Genomic DNA, 17,392 nt, shown 5'->3' on the forward strand with positions numbered 1-17,392 from the left:
CCGGGGCCCGAGGGAGGGAAAATGGCGTCCGCCACGTGGTGGCGGAGGGGAGAGCGGGGATCCATGACTCCATGGGGGCTGCCGCCTGTGGCTGATTCCCTTCCTAGGCATGGAAGAGCAGAACCTTGCTAATTGGCAAAACTTTTACTCTCTTGTGAGTATAAGTCGTTGACTGTGGCAAGTTACAAACCGAGTCTGCCGCGGGGTTGGCCACCTTTATTCGGTGGGTTTTGGTTGGTTGGTCTTTAGTTATCTCCCTTTCTTTTTCCCCCGATAAGTTGTTAGAGACTAGCTTTAATTTTTTTTTTTCAATTTTATAGGAGCGCAGAAGCTGAAAGTATGGAGACGTACCTGTTGTCGAAGATTCTCCCCCCAAAAATATGTGCCTAGGTGTGTGCTACTTAGAAAGCTCTTCAGGAGTGAGGGTTTGGGCGTGAATAATACCGATTTAATAATTTGCGTTTAGCGATTACGATGACTCGTCTTTCGAAATCAAGGTCTATGCTCGATGTTTTATTTTAAGGAATACTTCATTTTTATGTGTTTTCAGAACAGAAAAGTGTAAACAAGTGCACTAGTTTGACTAGGAGAAATTTGGTTTGGATGTAGAAACATTAGAAATGAAAATCCACTATTTCCAGCATAAAATGCGCGTTGCCGGGTACTTTGCCTTGCCATACAAGAAGCATCCAAATGCACCGATTCCTCAGGGATATCCTGTGCAAGGGGAATGTCTTTTTCGATAAGCATGTGGGTACTAAGAGAAATCTGCGGCTGCAGGAGCAAGCGAGAATGGAAGTTGATTACCAACAGCTTTGTTTCAGAGCAGTTTTACAACTCGTGGGAGAGTGTCTTGCTGTTCAGTGATGATTATTGTCTTGTTTGTGTTCCCGGTAGCAATATTAAACTGCCTCAAACTTGTTTTTACAGGGGAAAAGTACACTTGAGTTACGATGCCAGAAGAAGATGGGGCTGAATTCCACCTGTGAATTCTAGGAGTAGCTTTGACTAAACCTGTTAATTTTCACTTAGGGTAGGGTGGATGTGTTTAATCATCTGGAACTGATGCCTTTTGGGAGCAATAATATTTCTGGTTGTCAAGCAGAGCTAGCAAAAGCTAATTTTAGGCTAGGTCTCAACCTCAATTTTTTAATAAAGTTAAGATTTGGAGCTTTAATGAGCACTGCTGCAGTCCATCTGATCTTGATGAAGAGGGGCTGGAACCCAGCTTACTGTGTCTAAAATTAGCCTTGACTGCTTCTATACAGACAAATACAGTTGGCTCTCATTTTGTGCTGCGTTCAGGGATGTGCTGCTCCTCTCTTTGGGCTGTCACTAAGCCATAAGCAATTACAGTAATGGTTTTGGTAGCTGAGTGGCTGTGCTGCACCTTCAGGGGTGGCTCCTCTGCTGTTGGGGTGTGATAGAAAGGTTGTTGAAATGAGTGTGCCTGTACTGCAGAAGCTGAAGGTAAGTTTTTGAAGTCTAGAAAATGGATGTGGAAACTACAGTCCTAATTTTGGTGTCTGTGTGCATGTTAAACAGTTGAATGTATAAATAAGTCAATAAAAGACGTGACTTCAGGTGCAAGTGTGGTTTCTTTCTTGCAAGACTGCTGGTAACTAAGACTAGACCTTCGTACATGTGTTGGAATTACTTACGCATGCAGACTCTGCCTGTTCTGAGGATACACCTTGTGGTAGCAGGGCCTCAGGTTTGGGAGAATCTGGTTTCAGGTGGCTGATGAATTGTCTGGGAACCACTCCAGAAGTGGTATGGCTTGAATTGGAGGTAAGTGCTGCAGGGCAGAAACAGAGACTTGGAATAGAGCTGCTTTTTCAGTTGCAGTTTCTGAGGGATCCATATTTAAGAGCAGAGATGGAGATCTAGTAGGTGGTGAATCATTGCATAGTCAGACAAGGTATTTTACTAGCAAGTAAATGTACTACCTTAGTGAATACCAGCTGTGCCAGCACAATTTCTCATGGAATGTCTTTAGGATAATAAATTTTTTTTGCAAGTAGTTGGAAACTGAGTGGTTAAGGGGAAAGGGAGGCTTTCAAAGGAGTGGGAAACAAAATCTGAAGTCAGAACTGAGATGATCAATATGCAGTGTAATTGCTGCTGAGTGAGTGGCAGCTGAGGTCGGGATTCCTGGTTGAAGTGAATGGAGCAGAACTGGGCTCTAATTACAGCATGGATTAGATCTGAGGAAATTACTTCCAGTGGTTGTGTTTGGTAGGGAGATTAGGGAGTTGTCATAGGAAACTTAAAATTTTTTTTAAGCATATGCTTTTTCTGCCCTAGCGGAAGTACAGTTGAATGTGTTCTTGCATGGTGCTGTAATAAGTGATAGCACACCTGTTTAATTGGTGGTGTGTGATTTCTCCTCTTAAACAGCCCTATCGGATGGCATTCTGACTGCTCAGGATTCCAAATTGGCTGCCAAGCCTGGCAGCCAACAATCAGGAGTGCATACTGTGAATTTCCTTTTCTCCAAGAAGATTGGACTTCTGTATGAACTTTAGCCCTTCTAGAAAATCACACGAGTTCCACAAGGGCATTTACTTGCTTATCTTACATGGGCAAATGCCAGGCAGGCTGACCCTTTTATTTGGGGAAGTTGCTCAGGGTTGAGATAAAACAGACGTTAGGAAGCTTTGCGTGTCCATTGCAGTGATGTTTCTCTGATTACTTTTATATTCTCTGGAAAATGAACAAAAACTTAAGTTCAGGAAAGGTGCATCAAACTGAATCTTCACAACGCTGGGGAACGTGGTTAGATGACGTCTGTTTAAAATGGTCATCGCATCTGGTAACAGAAGTGTTAAGTGTTTTCATAGTTCGTGCCACCATTAACAGTTTTAAACAGTTGTAAAAGCTTAGGATGAACTTAGAACAACCTTACTGAGTTAAAGCATTGGGAGTTCTGTCATTCAGGGACAAACTTCCCTCTGAGAAAATAGCCAGAAGTTGTATGCTTTGAAGAAGATGCTTTGAAGAGCACCCATTCTCAGGTAATAAAGTTCCCGTGAGGTTTACCCAGCTGATGATCTGCAGCAGTGCTTGTACATCCACACTTAATTAATGTACAGAAGGTGTAGTCAGTGTGGCAGTTTTTATTGTATACATGTACATCATCAGGCTCACTGAACAAAAATGAGAATGGCATAAGATGGAGACTATTTTATGTTATAAATAGAAAAGGCATGCTCACCATGGAAACAGTAGTGCAACAGCTTAAAATCTAACACAGCATTCTACTGAAAAGAGCAAAACTAAGTACTGTACTAAGTCTAAATGTTTACAACACCTAGTATGCAGGCTTACTTCCCCCCTCCCCCATGAAGTATCCTATTTCTGCGGTGCAGCTATTAAAAGATCATTATTTCCCCTGTATACAATGCATATATTGCACTATGTAGCCTACTTCACCAGTCTCAATGGGTCTCCTACAGCAAAGCTCAGATGTTACAAGTAGATACATTTTGACAGACTGACTTCCCCTATTAAGGACTATATAGAAGTAAAAATGTAATGGTTTCAAAGTTCACTAGCACAGTTTTAACATTGGTCTAACAGGTGGTCACAGTACTGTGATTTTTGATGTTTTTAAATATTTCACATTATTTAAAATAGTGTGCAATTACAGAGAACTAAAATATATTAAAGCACCTCATGTACTAGTTTAGCACCAGTTGCAATAATTTAAACTAGTTGTGACCCTTGAAAACTTTACGTTTGAGGTTGGAGATTAAGGGCCAAATGTTCAATCACATGGGCTTCTGCAATGTCGTTGCCACTTCAGATGCAATTGAGTTGTCTTGGGTATTTGTTGTAACACCAGAGAGAGAACCATACAGAAATGAGTGATTGCCCACTTACAGCATGAATGCAAGCACCTCACTTTTTCACAAAACACCACACAACACAGTCATAGCCAGTCTGGGGAATAGGAAACAGGGAAATGGTCACTGGTAGTCACAGTTTGCACAATCACTATGTGGTGACACTCATTTGCCACACTTGTCACACTGGAGTGCTTCATGGCCCACAGAGCTTTCAGTTCAGTTTTTATGAGCATGGTTGTTAATGTACGTAGAGCATGCTTGGAGATACTCAGCATGGCCTTTGACAGAGATTGTAGAGGTGGTGCTGAGCTGTCCTGGCTTCCTCCACTGAGTCAGTTCACAGGTGATTTCCAGATTGATGCCCTTCAGTGTTGCACTAAGGTGGTGATTACCTTGTGTGGACTAGGTTCAGCGTGGTGGCCCTTTCTAGGAGGACAGTAAGCTGGTTACCAGTGCATTTTTATAATAAGAAGTTAGGGTTTTCCTAGCATGGGGAACAGTATTTGGAAAAGGTATTCAAAAGAATCAAGGTGTGTCAGTGCTTTAGAAGTTGCTGAAAACTTATTCAGCTTTCCTGTGAGATCAGTCTGAACCAGTGTTGCAACTAAGCAGGAGAGAATTGTCTGAATATTATCTTCTAGAAAACATAGTTTAAGACATTATAGACCTTTTCAGACAAGTTTTGGCTCAACAACTCCATTGTATGTGTAGCTTTCTCTGGTAGAATTGACAGAGGTTTTTTGCACTACCTGAGGAAAGCACAGCACTGAGAGGATTGGGATGTTTGTTAGTGTGACACTGTACTGACAGCTAGTGGCAAATAGGAAAAGTGAATCCTCTCCAAAATGCTGTATATACTCCAAATTACTAATTGCAGAAATATGACAAATGTTACATGGAGGAAAGAAAATAAATGGTTGCTTTGGCAGCTGTGCAGGATGTGTGTGGGGAAACTGTCAGTGTACTACTGCCTGTTTTACTTGGGAATGTACTTTATGCTAACTAACCTGTGAGGACATTTAGCATACTAGCTGGGGATCTGATTATTGACCATTATTTTACTTCATGCGTTTAATATACACACAGAATTACATAGCAAGAATCAATCTACTGATGGTCTCATCAGCTGCTGAAACATAAGTCAGATTTAGGGGACCGAGTGTAAAAACATATGAATAATAGATTAAATAAACTAGACTGAAGATTAATGGAGATCTGTAATTAATTCTAGAGAAGCTTTGAGCATAAATAGCTTGGAGCTACAGTCTTGTGGGCAGTGAGTCTCAGGGAAGTCTCCAGCCGTCCTGCTCCAATATTACTCTGAGCTGCCTATCACTTTTCCCCTTAGATACATGGTAACTTGTTCATTCAGTATTTAAAATTCTGGAACAGGGAGAACAGTAACCCCTAACTGAAAGGGTTGTGTGTATACAGCTTGGATTTAATAAAAGGAAAAACACACAAATCAGGAAATGTCTGTTTCCACCCACTGTGGGCCCCAGCTGTGCACTGCATGTGCTGTTCCAGTTGTCCTGCCTCAAAGTTTGGTTTTCACTGCAGACATTCATAGTTTGGTCACACTTTTAATCCAGGGTACAAAATATGATACTTTTGTGTAGACACCTGGGGAATCTTTGACCCCACAGCCATAGCCCCAGGAGGTCACACCATACACGACCCAGCTTTCCCCTGGGCGTTCACACATCAGTGGCCCACCACTGTCTCCTTGACAGCTGTCAACACGTTTCTGTTCCTGCACATTTCCAGCACAGAGCATTCTTCCTGTGAATCTCCTTTTGTAGCGCTCCTCACACACCCTCTTGGGAAGTAAGGGGATGGCAGCCTGTTGTAATGTTCTTGAATAAGCCCGTCCTAAAAAGAAGACCCAAATTATTGTCTCATTACAATGGTCCGTCTTGGAAATATAGATGAGTTTCAATGCAATTTTTGCTCTCAGCCCTTCACACTGCTTTGTCATTACATAACATTAATGGAAGCAAGACTACTCAAAAAATCTACTGCACATTAAATTTAATACTAAAATACTATATATGTAGTAAATGAAAAATATAGATTTTTTTAAAAAGTAACTTCTCTGCGTGTGTTCTCCAGATCTTTTAAAGGCAGGAGGTTGGTTTATTCTGAGTACTTTGTGTCTTCTACAAGAATATATGCTTTAATACCTATATGTGGAAGCCATTTTGGGGAGTCTTGAGCAGTTGAGAGTAAAGCAATAGAAATACTTCATTTCTATGTCACCAGCTCAAATCTAGTCTAGCTCAGCCTGACAGGTGCTTCATCTTCTGGTGGCTTCCAAATAGTGCATCCAAATGGATCTTAAATGGATCTTTCTACCTTTCTTTCCATGGCTTGCACCCTTTTCAGTTGGAGGCAAGGGAAATGAAAGCCAGTGTTGGTTTGGCCTTTTTTTTAAGTAAAATCTTATAACTTGTGAAGTAATTATGATTCATATAGTAAGTGTGAAATGTCAGCTGAGGTACTGCAATGATGTAATTTCTTACCATAAATTGAAGCCAATTACTGCAGTGGTTAATGTTGCCTTAAATAGATGTCCTAAGTTAACAGTATTGCAGGGCTTTCAGTGAGTTATGTAAAAAGGCTAGACAGAGCCAGGCAATGAATTAACAATTGTTTTTAGCAAAAAACGCCCCCTACGCATCACTCTGGTTTATTGTAGTACAGCGACCTCAACATCTGTGCACACAGATTAGTGCATGTAAAGAGAAGGAATTGGTACTTGGCCATGCCCTGTCTCTTTGCCTGTTTGAGTGAGTCACTGCAACAAAGGCTCAAGTGTGGTTGCTGTCTTGCTCTGTATTCAGCACCACAAAAACATAAAAGTAAAACGTGGCTATTAATTTGTGAAACATTTAAAGGACAAAGGCCTTTGAAGAGAAAGAATCTTGTACTGACTGAAAAAGTGACTAGAAGCCTGGAATGCAGATTGCATTGTGGCTCTCATGAATTTTGGCAAGATGTTCTGTTATTTAAATCAAAGCTGGTTAAAAATGTCAGAAGTAATAAGGAACACTGAAATGTTATTTGAAATTCTATTGTGTCTATATTTTCCATCCATTTTTCTATTGAAGTACTGTAATTTAAATAACCTTTCTAAAATGAATATATTCATGGTCCTTACCTTTGAAACCTTAAATATGTTAGAGCTCTTAGTTATGTACTGAGGCAGGGGGTAATAAGCTGCTGTGCAGGGTATGCCTGGCAACAAATTAGCTTTTTATTCCTTCTTGTCAGTCTTAATGAGGCCGTTTTAGTGACAGGGTCTGTGATTAAGAGCAACATGGTTAATCACTGCTTTTCAAACACGAACTAAATTCAGTAAACAAAATGTTGTCACTCCTGGTTAAGGATCAGGACAGAAAATACTCCCCGATGTAAAAAAAAGTAAAGTGCTTTCATTTTGAGCATTTTCTTATTTTAATTATTTGAGGGGTTTTTTTAAGCAGCCTTGGATAATCAGATTGGTGCATAGAAATGATTTTACCTGTGTCACCCCATCCAGTGATAAAACAGTTGGGAGCAGTTTTCTGTGGTCTCTCCCTCCTCAATGGCAAGCAGGCAGGTAAGACGTGGGTGCTGAACCTTGCACACTGCTCCTCGGGCCCCTGCAGCCTCACCAAGGCAATGTCATAGTCACTGCTGTCAGGCCTGTACTCCTTGTGCATCACGATCTCCTGCACTCCGATTTCCTCCTCGTACTCCTCCGGCACCAGCGTGTGATAGTCTCCTACCCGCACTACGTAATTGCGCGTGTTGTTGCCATACCTGAGATTGAGGTGAAAACAGAAGGGCAAAGTCACATCCTGAGCATGCAAAGAGAGTTCATCAGTTTCTTTATTGTTCACATAACTAATGTTACCAAAAGATGTTTTCAAAGAGCAAAAATGCTTTCTCAGGTGTTTACACTGACATTCCAGTGTGTCCTAAAAAATACAAAAATCTTCTCCTGAGCTTCAGGTTGTGCTATGTTCCTTTTTGTATGTTTTCACAGGCAAGTTTCTTGTGGCCATCTGCTATGACTGGCACTTAGTTACTTCAAATGTGCAAAGTGTGCATTATAAATTTATTTAGTAAAGGTAAAACAAACTTCCAGTAGTAGCAACGGCAGCCTGAGTGCTGACATCATTGCAGTGCTCCAGATAATTGCTGGAATGAAAACAGTGTTCAGGCCTGCTTTGTAGGTTGGTTGAGAAATTCTAGAGGCTTAGAAAACTTAGTAAAAACCTCTTACATCAACTGAAGTTATAGTAGGGAAGACAAAGCATATGTGTGCAATATATAGCTGTAGCACTGAATATCTCTTCTAGTTGTGGGTTGCATTCCTGGTTGCCAGCAAAGCTTTCTTGGTCTAAATCTGCAGATCTCCTTCAGATCTTCCGTGAGCAAAATTTCACTTTTAGGCTTTAAGGAGAGAGAGCTGCAAGCTGTGAACAAACATCTGTTCATGTGAAGATGGCCTTCTATATAGGATAAATGAAGGGGGTTTTTTTCTATGCCTCGTATTTCTAATTATCCCAAGTGATTTTTTTTAAATGTATAGATCTTCCAATTTCCCTATAGCTGTTGGAATAACTCAGGATAAAACTTCCTGCTAAGATGGGTGGGTTGTAAAACAAAAAAATAGGTTCAAACATTTCATCTTAAATTATGTATCTGTGGAAGTACAGAAACCAGTAATTCCACTGTAGTACTGGTGAACAATTCTAATCATCGTGCATAAAATTATGTGTAATTTTTATCCCTAGTATGGATGAGCCCACTTTGGTTACTTAAGCAGTGTTCCAATTTCCAGGATATGAGAAATGGTATACTGGCCTTTCTCCTGTCCATCTGCAGAAAATATGTGAAGAAGGCATTTGATCTATAGATAGCTCTTGGAAAGCTATCCCTTCAAATCATTCTCAGATTATTTGGAAGTTCAGCCCAGCCTGTCCAATGCCAGCTTGAAGCTAAAGGCATCTTCTCTCATTTACAGTGAACAGTAGTCCATCCACAGGCTGTTGGAGCTGCATGCTTAGGTCCAATTGCAGTTTAAATGTAACTTCTGGGGCAAAACAATACTTTGGTCACTGAGAGCACAGGTAACAGTCTCAGGATAGCCTGTAGCAGCCCCTGGAGTGGCTGCACCCATCTGGAAGTACCACAATGTACTTTGCTCCAGCCATGATGCTGCCCCATCATGTGGGTGCTCAGCAGAGTATCCAAAATAGGCACTCCTTGGCACCACATTCTGTTTGCAACCTCTGAACAAAGGCTTTCTCAAGACCTCAGGTTGCATCCTCGGTAATCACTACAGAGATGAAGAACAGGGGAATAGGAAGCCATTGTCTATGGATTTTGATGAAAGAAACTGAAGTGCATCCATAGTTCTGCAGAAGCACCTGGGATGTCAGTTGAAGTAGCAGGAAATTTTACTGAGTTTGGCTATTTCATCTTGAAATATTAGTAAGGAATGTCCTTCATGATTTCAGAAAACATGAAAAGGAAAAGATGAGCACCTGGTGCTGAGCAAAGGTAACACACTCTGCATTTGAGTAAAAGTATATCTGACTCTTCATTTTAGTCACTAGTGTGCAAAAGGAAAGGCTCAACGTCTAAATTTAAAACATTTGCAGGCCCGCTTGAGCAAATTCTAGCAAATATGCTCACAACTGTAGTGGTCTTCTGTGATTTTTTCCCAGCTTATTCCAATGAAATAATCACTGTTGAAAGTTTAAAATACTAGATTAGCTTCCTTATTGTGCAAGTTGATGTTTTATATCTCAGTATTATCTCATTATGATTCACATTAGTTGAAGTATTGTCTTTTTGTTGTGCATCGCCATGCGAGGATTTCAGCCGCAGTGCCACCTGCCACGGCCAGCCGCCCCTGCAGAGGAGTGACACATGGTGTTCAGGGTATGGCAGTGGGGAACTCAGGTAGCTTTCATGTGAATCCTGTTGGGTTTCTTTGACTGACACAGCTTACAAAATGTGCTATTTATTAATGGTGGTGAATACCTTTATATTCTCACAGAATTCAGAATCCCATTTAACAATGCTTCAATTACTTTACAGAGAGTTTGGGCATCCAGCACTTGGAGTGCTTCCTCCCACAGTGAGCTATTTGAATTTTCTCAGATTGCATTCATTGGGCCAAAAATACATTCTTATGGGTTCCTTGCTAAATGCTGTCCAAGTCAACAAACCAGAAATTTCCTGTCAACTGGAGAGGGGAAAGCAGAATTTCTTGAAAAGCTGAACCCAGCATCCATCCCTGTCTTCATGAAAAAGGAAGCTGGCAAACCAAGAGGTCTAAAGCAAACATAGGAACCTCAAGTAAACCTTTTTTTCAGCTTTTGAGAATCTGTTTTTTATAGTAGATCTTGCCATATTTGCAGACCTATGAATACAGGATGGATTCTTTTTTTTGCTCACTTAATAGATTAGGAATCAGAGAAGGGAGAGGAAGAGAGATGCACTTGTAAGGAACAGGAGCATCTAAGAGTAAGCAACAAGGTAGTCTGTTGTGTGTGTGTTTTCTGAGTACTGTCAACTTGAACGGGTGTCCTGGACAGCACGAGCTGCCGGGGATCATCTAGTCCAGCATCTCAGAGTTACCAGTGCCAAATGTTTTAAAGTAAGGTGGAGGGATTCACTTCCCATAAAGAATAAAACAATTTAGACACTTTTCTGTTTTGGAAGATAGGATGTAATATGCTTTCCTAAAACGGGATAATTCAGACAGCTTTGGATTTGCTGGTACATATGTAGGTATCCACTTCCTTTTCCAGGTCCTTTCCTCAAGTTCTTTGTGTTAATGACTTCTTGTGACATTGAGTCCTTTTCTGGTACATATGTATGCTCCCTTTGTAGGTTTTGAAGCCTTTCTGCATGCACTATTTTATTTTTCTCACCTTTTTGCTTCGTTTAACATCCCTGCACTGATTTGAGACCAGCTTCCTTGCTCTGACTGAATTGTGCAGTACATTATTTGTCACCACTGTGTTTCAGCAAATGTCCATAGAACGCATACTCTGAGATGAGAATTCTCAATAACTTCCTGTATGAGTGCATTATGTGTTACCTTGCACAAATAAGAGTAAGTCATCCTATTTTACTTTATCTGGCTGTTTAATTTTTTTTTCTGGGTTCCCTCTTATTATTGTTCTTTGAAGCTCCCCCACTTGGGCTTCTTTGAAATGGATTGATTGGTGCTGTGCATATACTTTGAAACAGGTAGCACAGTGACATGTAATGATACTGTTAGTGTATTTTTTCACAATGCTTTTTGTAAGATTTTGTGAATATATATTTTTGTGGTTAGCCACAACTGTTAGGAAAGTAAAGTCAATGCCTCCTGTTTTTTTAGCTGTGTCATCATCAAGGTTTATTTTGTGAAGGAAAATAAGATCTTAGGCAGTGAATTGTATCCAGGCCTTTTTTCAGTGTAGGTAGCACTTAAAATCTCATACTACATTAGTAGTTCTCTTATATAGCTCACATCCTATTATATATTCTTTGATGGAAGTAAAATAGCTATTTTGTAAGTTAAAAATGTCACCCATTCAAGGACTAAACCCATAAGCATCTACGTATTTTCAACTAATCCTGCAAATATTTATCAATTAACACTTCCTAATTTCCGACCAAATTTGCTTTGGGTGTATTTTTACTTATACATAATGACAAGATGAAAGAAAAAGAAACAACAAGCATACAATAAAACTGTAAATTAGGCAAACCACTTAAGGCAAATACATGTCTTAGAAGCCTTATATTCAAAATTGCTTGTCTTCACCAATTATTTACCGTAAAGAATTTTTCCCACCAATTATTCGCTTTTGTCGACGATGGAGTAACCTCAGTCCACAAACAGAAGCAAGAGAATCTAAACCAGAAAGAGAGATGTAGAGAGCATTAAACTCAACACAAGAAGCAGCCAATCTGCCATGGGAGTTAACTTTAAACGAAAAAACAAACCATAAAGGTTGAATTTATTTTGTGTTTCATGGTAGTTTTTAACATCCAAATTTTGATACACTGAATTCTTTCAAGACTTAGAAATCCTTTGTAGCTGAGTTCTTTTGACTGTGATCACAGAGCCATTTATGCATTTGCTTCTCACACATAGGATTTTATAGGGCTCTTCCTTACTGCCTGTAAGTGGAAGCAGACCTTGGCCAGCCACACAGGTCTCAGTCCTTATCTGAGAATAACCTATATCTTGAAAAGCTGAAAGGAGCTGTCTAGGTTTTCATTTTCATATCCCATGAGCGACTTAATGAACCTGGTTGCTGTAAACCATGGCGACAAATACCCTGTGTGGATTGGGCAGTCTTGGTGATTCCCTTGTGCAGCTGCACAGAATAAGCTCACACAGTGTGAGCAGAGCGGATTCCCGTCCCTTTTGTTTGCCTAAGTGTTTTTGATAAAACTGTTTCCCCTGTGAGGTGGGACTGTTGAGTCTCTCTTCCTACCATGACTGTTGCCCTACCAAAGCTGTTGGCCTACCCCTCACAACAGGGCTTCACCTTTATTGCTGTTCCCAGGGACTTTCCTGCTTGGGTGGTCACAGATGACCCCTGCGTCCTCGCTGTGCCGGCAGTTGTGCGTCCCAATGTCCTGCTTAATGCAGTCTGCCAAGGATCTCTCATTTCCTGTACACTTCACGTTATCCACGTGGATCGGGCCTTTGCCCTCACCGAAGTATGCCATTGTCCTTGCTCTAGCTGGTCCTCTGCAGACAGAGCATATTTTTCTATTATTATTAAACATTTTGAGGCATTATTCTACATTTTACTCAAAAATTTCCAAAGGAGTAGTGAAAGACCTTGAGGTTTCATTCCAAGGCCTTCACTGTTTCACTTGATAATAACCACCCTCTCATCGCCTCTCTTATTCTGGTATGTAGAGAAAATAAAACTGATAAAATTGCTACAGTTCTTTAATGTTTAAAAACTGCTTTTTGTGTATCTGGTTAGAAAGCAGTGTGCAAAGTATTTTACGTTGTATCAGCATTCCATTTTGACATAAAACAAAATATATGAAAGCTGCTTTTTCATAATCTCTTTAATCCTTGTATAAAGTCAGCATCTGTGAATGCTAAAAATAATTTTTTCAGATCTGATTCCCTCAGAAAGATGGGCCAGTTAAATATGGTACACTTGTGGTGTGGTGAGAGCTATGATGTACAGACCTATTAGTTGTTAGTAGTTATTAAAATATTTTGTTACCATGTAATTTTTTTAAAGGGCACCCCACACTTGAGTTCTAAAAATGTCATGTGACTGCAGACCAGTTCAGTATCTGCAGCCCGCTATTTTGGGGGTGAACCCAGTTCTTGGTGCTTGTGTTGCGTTTAAGCATCTCATTTGGTAACTCTTGTGGTAGGTTATTACTGCTGATTACTTAGGATAATCTTCTTAATTTATAAATAGGTGTTTTGTTGTATACAGTTTAAGAGTCAGAAAAGAATTATGAGAGACCACCCAACTGGCTATACAGAGAAGTGGGGCAGGAAGCCATAGACACCTCTAAGTGTACCTGAACTACAAGTTTACCTATTGGTTAAGAGCAATTTACAGACATTTTACTGGGACTAGGATATATGGAATTCCAGATAACTAAAATGTTGCACTATATCATAGGTTTCAATTTTGAAGGATATGTTGTAATTATATATTTTAATGGATTGCTTCTATGTGTACAGAACTGTAACTGCAGGTAGAAGAAATGATGGAGTAGAGAAATAGAATTTGACTATGAAAATGTGTTAGGCAAGAAAGTATTTCTCTCCCTTTACACCTCTTTTTGTACCTCTTTAATACCTGCAGTGTTGGGAAAGGTAGGTTAGAATGGCATTAAGAGTTTACATCCCTTCTTCAGCTGGGTTTGGTCTGTTGGGGAGGAACCCTGATTTGTCAAACCTTCATCATACTAGAAGTGTGGCTGGATCTAACTGAACCCAGCTCTCAATTGCCACATCCATATATTGAAACACGAAAGTAACACTTGGGAGCTTCCTCCCTTTTGAAACTTGCACATGGATAGCTTTGCCTGTGTGGATTTTTTTACTATATGCTGAAGAGTAGGTGGGCAGGACTTCCAAGGAGGGAACATTGTCTGGAATGCAGGAATTGTAAAAAGCCAGCAAAGAGAAGCACATAAAACACTAGACAAGAGATGACACCACAAGGTCAACTGTCCTTACACATTTTTAATTTCCATGGCTAGGATGTATTTGTCAGATAATCCAAAGCCTTAATTGCCTTTGGAAACAGTATAAAACAATCTCTACCTAATGAGTTTACTACGATTTGACTTGTCAGTCCAAAGCAGTGTGACTTTTCTTGCTCCAGATGTTTTTCTTTTGGGAGGTATACTCTGCTTACAGGTAACCACAAAAGAGTACGTTCAACTCTGATACCTGTGGGCAGCTGATGTGTTCATGTTTTCTGTCACAACACAGTGACACAGTACAGGCACTCACTGTAAATTCTTACCTCTTTTTGGTATCTCTGTGTCAAATAACAAGGTTTTTGCTTTAGGGCATTAAGTTCCTCAGGATATTGAAAACTACTTTGTTGTGAATCACCACAGTATTCTTTTCCTTCCCCGGAGAAGTATTTATTGCAGTTTAGTACAGAATTGTCTCTGCAGAATCTTATCAGTTACTTAATAAGGGCACTGCCTCCTTTTTCCTACATGTATATGAAAGCAGTCTATCTCTTAGTGTGCATCAGTAATCCCTCAGTTTGCTGATAATGGGAGTGAAACGTGTTCAGACCCACTGAACCAACCAACCAACACCACCACAAAAAGCCCAAACCAACTGCTGCTGTAGAACATCGATCAGGAAACAAATGTGAAAATCATGATGTTCTTGAGCAAGGAGTGCAGCTTAATAGAGAAAATAATTTCATATAATTGAGAGTTCTCCAAAGGTGCAAATGTTATATTTACATGCTTGTTAAATGCTGGCTTTAGTCCACCCCTAACAAACACGTGTCCCCTGATTGCTGCTTTCCAAGCCAGCTATTTGTGCACTGATGACCATCAGAGAAACAACCTTTTTGCCTGTTCAGATCTGTCCGTAGAGAGAAGAGTGGCTTCAGGTGTATTCCTCTTACTTTGCTCACACATAGGGCCATGCATAATAACATGCTAAGCTTTTCAGATGCAGCATTGCCATTATTTGTAATATTGTCAATCAGGAAATCCAGTGGATTGGCATAGATGGACAACTATCCTAGAATTGACAAGTTAGGTAACTTGAAAGAGTGGTAAGTCAAGTTTTGCAGTTTTGAAGCCCTAGTCTACTCCTACTTTTAAATAGGCTTTTACTAAATGAATATCAGGCAGTTTGTAAAAGGCATATATCATGTGTTCAGACATAATTTGATGATATTTGTTTGCACAAACTTCATGTCATTAGATACAACAGTTAATATGACTTATATTTCTTAAGCTCAAATTTCCTTACATTTCACTAATTTCCGGTTGTATTTCACTAGTGTTCTGGACGTATTTCAAGTCTTATTACTACTGCTATTTAGAGAGCTGCCCTATAATTGTTATATTTTTGCTGCTCTTGGGTATACAGAAAAAAGATGCTGATGAGTGATTGAGTGATCAAGCCTGATTAAGCAATTTCTTTCAAAAGTGACATATATTGCAGTGGTTTTAATTAGAGGGTGGGTTTGTTCTGTCAGGTCTATTCCTGTGTTAAATTAAGTTTGTTCAAATTACTGTCGTGCAGACTGAAGCCATAATCCCTTGTGTAACAGTTTCATCAAATCTCCAAGCTACATCAAATCAAGCCAGATCAGTCAATGAAGGAAAAAAACTCCATCAAACTAGGAATTCAGTAGCTGGTGTGCCTGCACCTGAATCTGCAATCATCATATCCACATCTTGTGACAGTGGACACTGACCTGTTTTTGAAACAAATATGAGAACTAAAATTTTGTATTTAATTAATAGATTAATAATTTGAAGCGTTTAACTTCTGATGAAAAATATATAACTAGCATTAACTAGCATTTCTGTTGCCAGTTGCTGTGACACACTTTTGAATACTAACATTCTGATTCCCAATTATGCTACTTAATGAATATTCCTTTTGAAGACATAGTCTTACTACTTTTCATACAAATAGTAGAAATATACTTTTCTAAAAGAATGCCAAACTGACAAGTTTTAAAAGACATATCTTATTAGACATGTTTATGGCATCTGGTTGCAGAAACTTAAGATTTTTAGATAAGGAAAACATAACTTGAGAAACAGCTTAATGACTTTTCTTACTTGTAGCCAAGCTGTCGGCAGACTACAGCTGCATCCTTATCAGACCATCCATCATCACAAATTGTGCCCCACTGGCCATTGATAAAAATCTCCACACGTCCTTCCTTCTTATTCTCACCATCCATCAGCCTGATGGGAGGACCTGGAAATAAATTACTGCTGTCAGCTCACACCAACAGAAGCAAGACCTGGTATGTTAGTTATTTTCATTATATTCAGTACAACTGCTGCTTATGTTCAACAAGCCTAATATCAGTGGTTAAATGAGTCATATTTTTCCTGGCTGGCAAAAGGAAGCAGTTTGTACAAATTACAAGACAAATACCAAAAATTACTATTCTTTACTCTTCAGAGTTCTGCTGGTTCCTTCATTCCATACAAATTAAGTATGTTCCTTCATTCCATACAAATGTGACATAGCTCAGAAATTGACCACAATTCTCCACAAAAAGGTAGAAAACACCTCAGATACCTTTGCTATGATACCCATACAAGCTGGACACGTTTTCCTTACAGAAACTTTATGGGTCAGTGTAACTATATCTCAGTTCATAAACCCATTCTCAAACTGGTTGCTGCTGCTCCTCTTAACCACTGTCTCAGCAAAAAAAAGTACAGCATTGTGTTAAACTTCAACTGTTCCTTATCATTACTCACATTGTTCTGCAGCATGTTGTTCTAGACTGATTATTTTTCTACCAGTTTAAATTGGTTGCTTATTTAGATTTGTTCATAATATGACATCTCACTTATGTGGATTAGTCAGACTTATTTGATTGTGCTTTCTGCAGTGCTTGGCCTTTTGTTAAATTTTGACTCATCAGGCAAAGTACATACTTAATTCTCCCTTATTCTAAAATTCCTCTATAGCCTGCAAGCAATACCCTTAAAACAGTTATGAATTCCTCTGTCGCATCTTTATAATGTTTAAGGGAGAATCACCTTCTTAATATTTTTGTATGGCATACTTTATAATCTTTACTACATTCATGAGAGTTGCTTTTAAAAATAATTGAAAAGACTGTTCCTCGTTCTTCTAACCCATTGCTAGCCTTTTCTAAATCTGTGAGGATGAGGAATTACTTAATTGTGCCCTTAAACAAAGCAGTATTTTGAGACATTTGCATTTGATATTTAATTCAGATTAGTTTAGCGTACAAACAACTTCTGTATACAAAATATGAGTCTGGTCAGCACTAGTTAAATCTGGCCTA

The 17,392-nt window shown here is 39.5% G+C and overlaps 2 protein-coding genes, 1 long non-coding RNA gene and 1 other non-coding gene across 7 annotated transcripts in view; 3 read left to right on the plus strand and 1 right to left on the minus strand.

The window, feature by feature from the left end:
* The window catches only part of LOC146437693 (bifunctional heparan sulfate N-deacetylase/N-sulfotransferase 3), a 229,537-nt gene extending 227,954 nt beyond the window's left edge, over nt 1–1,583 (plus strand). For all 4 annotated transcript variants that reach the window (XM_085057629.1, XM_085057630.1, XM_085057627.1 and 1 more), the window contains one exon: nt 321–1,583. The gene's annotated coding sequence lies outside the window, so the exon portion shown is untranslated. The remainder of the gene's footprint in view (nt 1–320) is intronic.
* On the plus strand, nt 60–190 carry LOC146437694 (small nucleolar RNA SNORA24). The gene has a single exon (XR_014852129.1). It is a non-coding gene; the product is annotated as a small nucleolar RNA SNORA24 (small nucleolar RNA).
* A 1,521-nt stretch (nt 1,584–3,104) lies between the features above and the next one.
* The window catches only part of PRSS12 (serine protease 12), a 32,743-nt gene continuing 18,455 nt past the window's right edge, over nt 3,105–17,392 (minus strand). The window contains exons 8-14 of the mRNA XM_085057632.1: nt 16,179–16,320; nt 12,404–12,609; nt 11,682–11,760; nt 9,707–9,759; nt 9,018–9,046; nt 7,375–7,693; nt 3,105–5,723 (exon numbers count right to left, since the gene is read on the minus strand). Of these exons, the coding sequence (XP_084913758.1) occupies nt 5,416–5,723; nt 7,375–7,693; nt 9,018–9,046; nt 9,707–9,759; nt 11,682–11,760; nt 12,404–12,609; nt 16,179–16,320 (1,136 nt within the window). The 3' untranslated portion in view covers nt 3,105–5,415. The remainder of the gene's footprint in view (nt 5,724–7,374; nt 7,694–9,017; nt 9,047–9,706; nt 9,760–11,681; nt 11,761–12,403; nt 12,610–16,178; nt 16,321–17,392) is intronic.
* The window catches only part of LOC146437696 (uncharacterized), a 30,220-nt gene continuing 29,106 nt past the window's right edge, over nt 16,279–17,392 (plus strand). The window contains exon 1 of the long non-coding RNA XR_014851502.1: nt 16,279–16,369. This is a non-coding gene — a long non-coding RNA (uncharacterized LOC146437696). The remainder of the gene's footprint in view (nt 16,370–17,392) is intronic.

Source organism: Lichenostomus cassidix, chromosome 4, assembly GCF_008360975.1.
Source record: "Lichenostomus cassidix isolate B80296 chromosome 4, HeHo_3.0, whole genome shotgun sequence".
Taxonomy (NCBI): Eukaryota; Metazoa; Chordata; class Aves; order Passeriformes; family Meliphagidae; genus Lichenostomus; species Lichenostomus cassidix.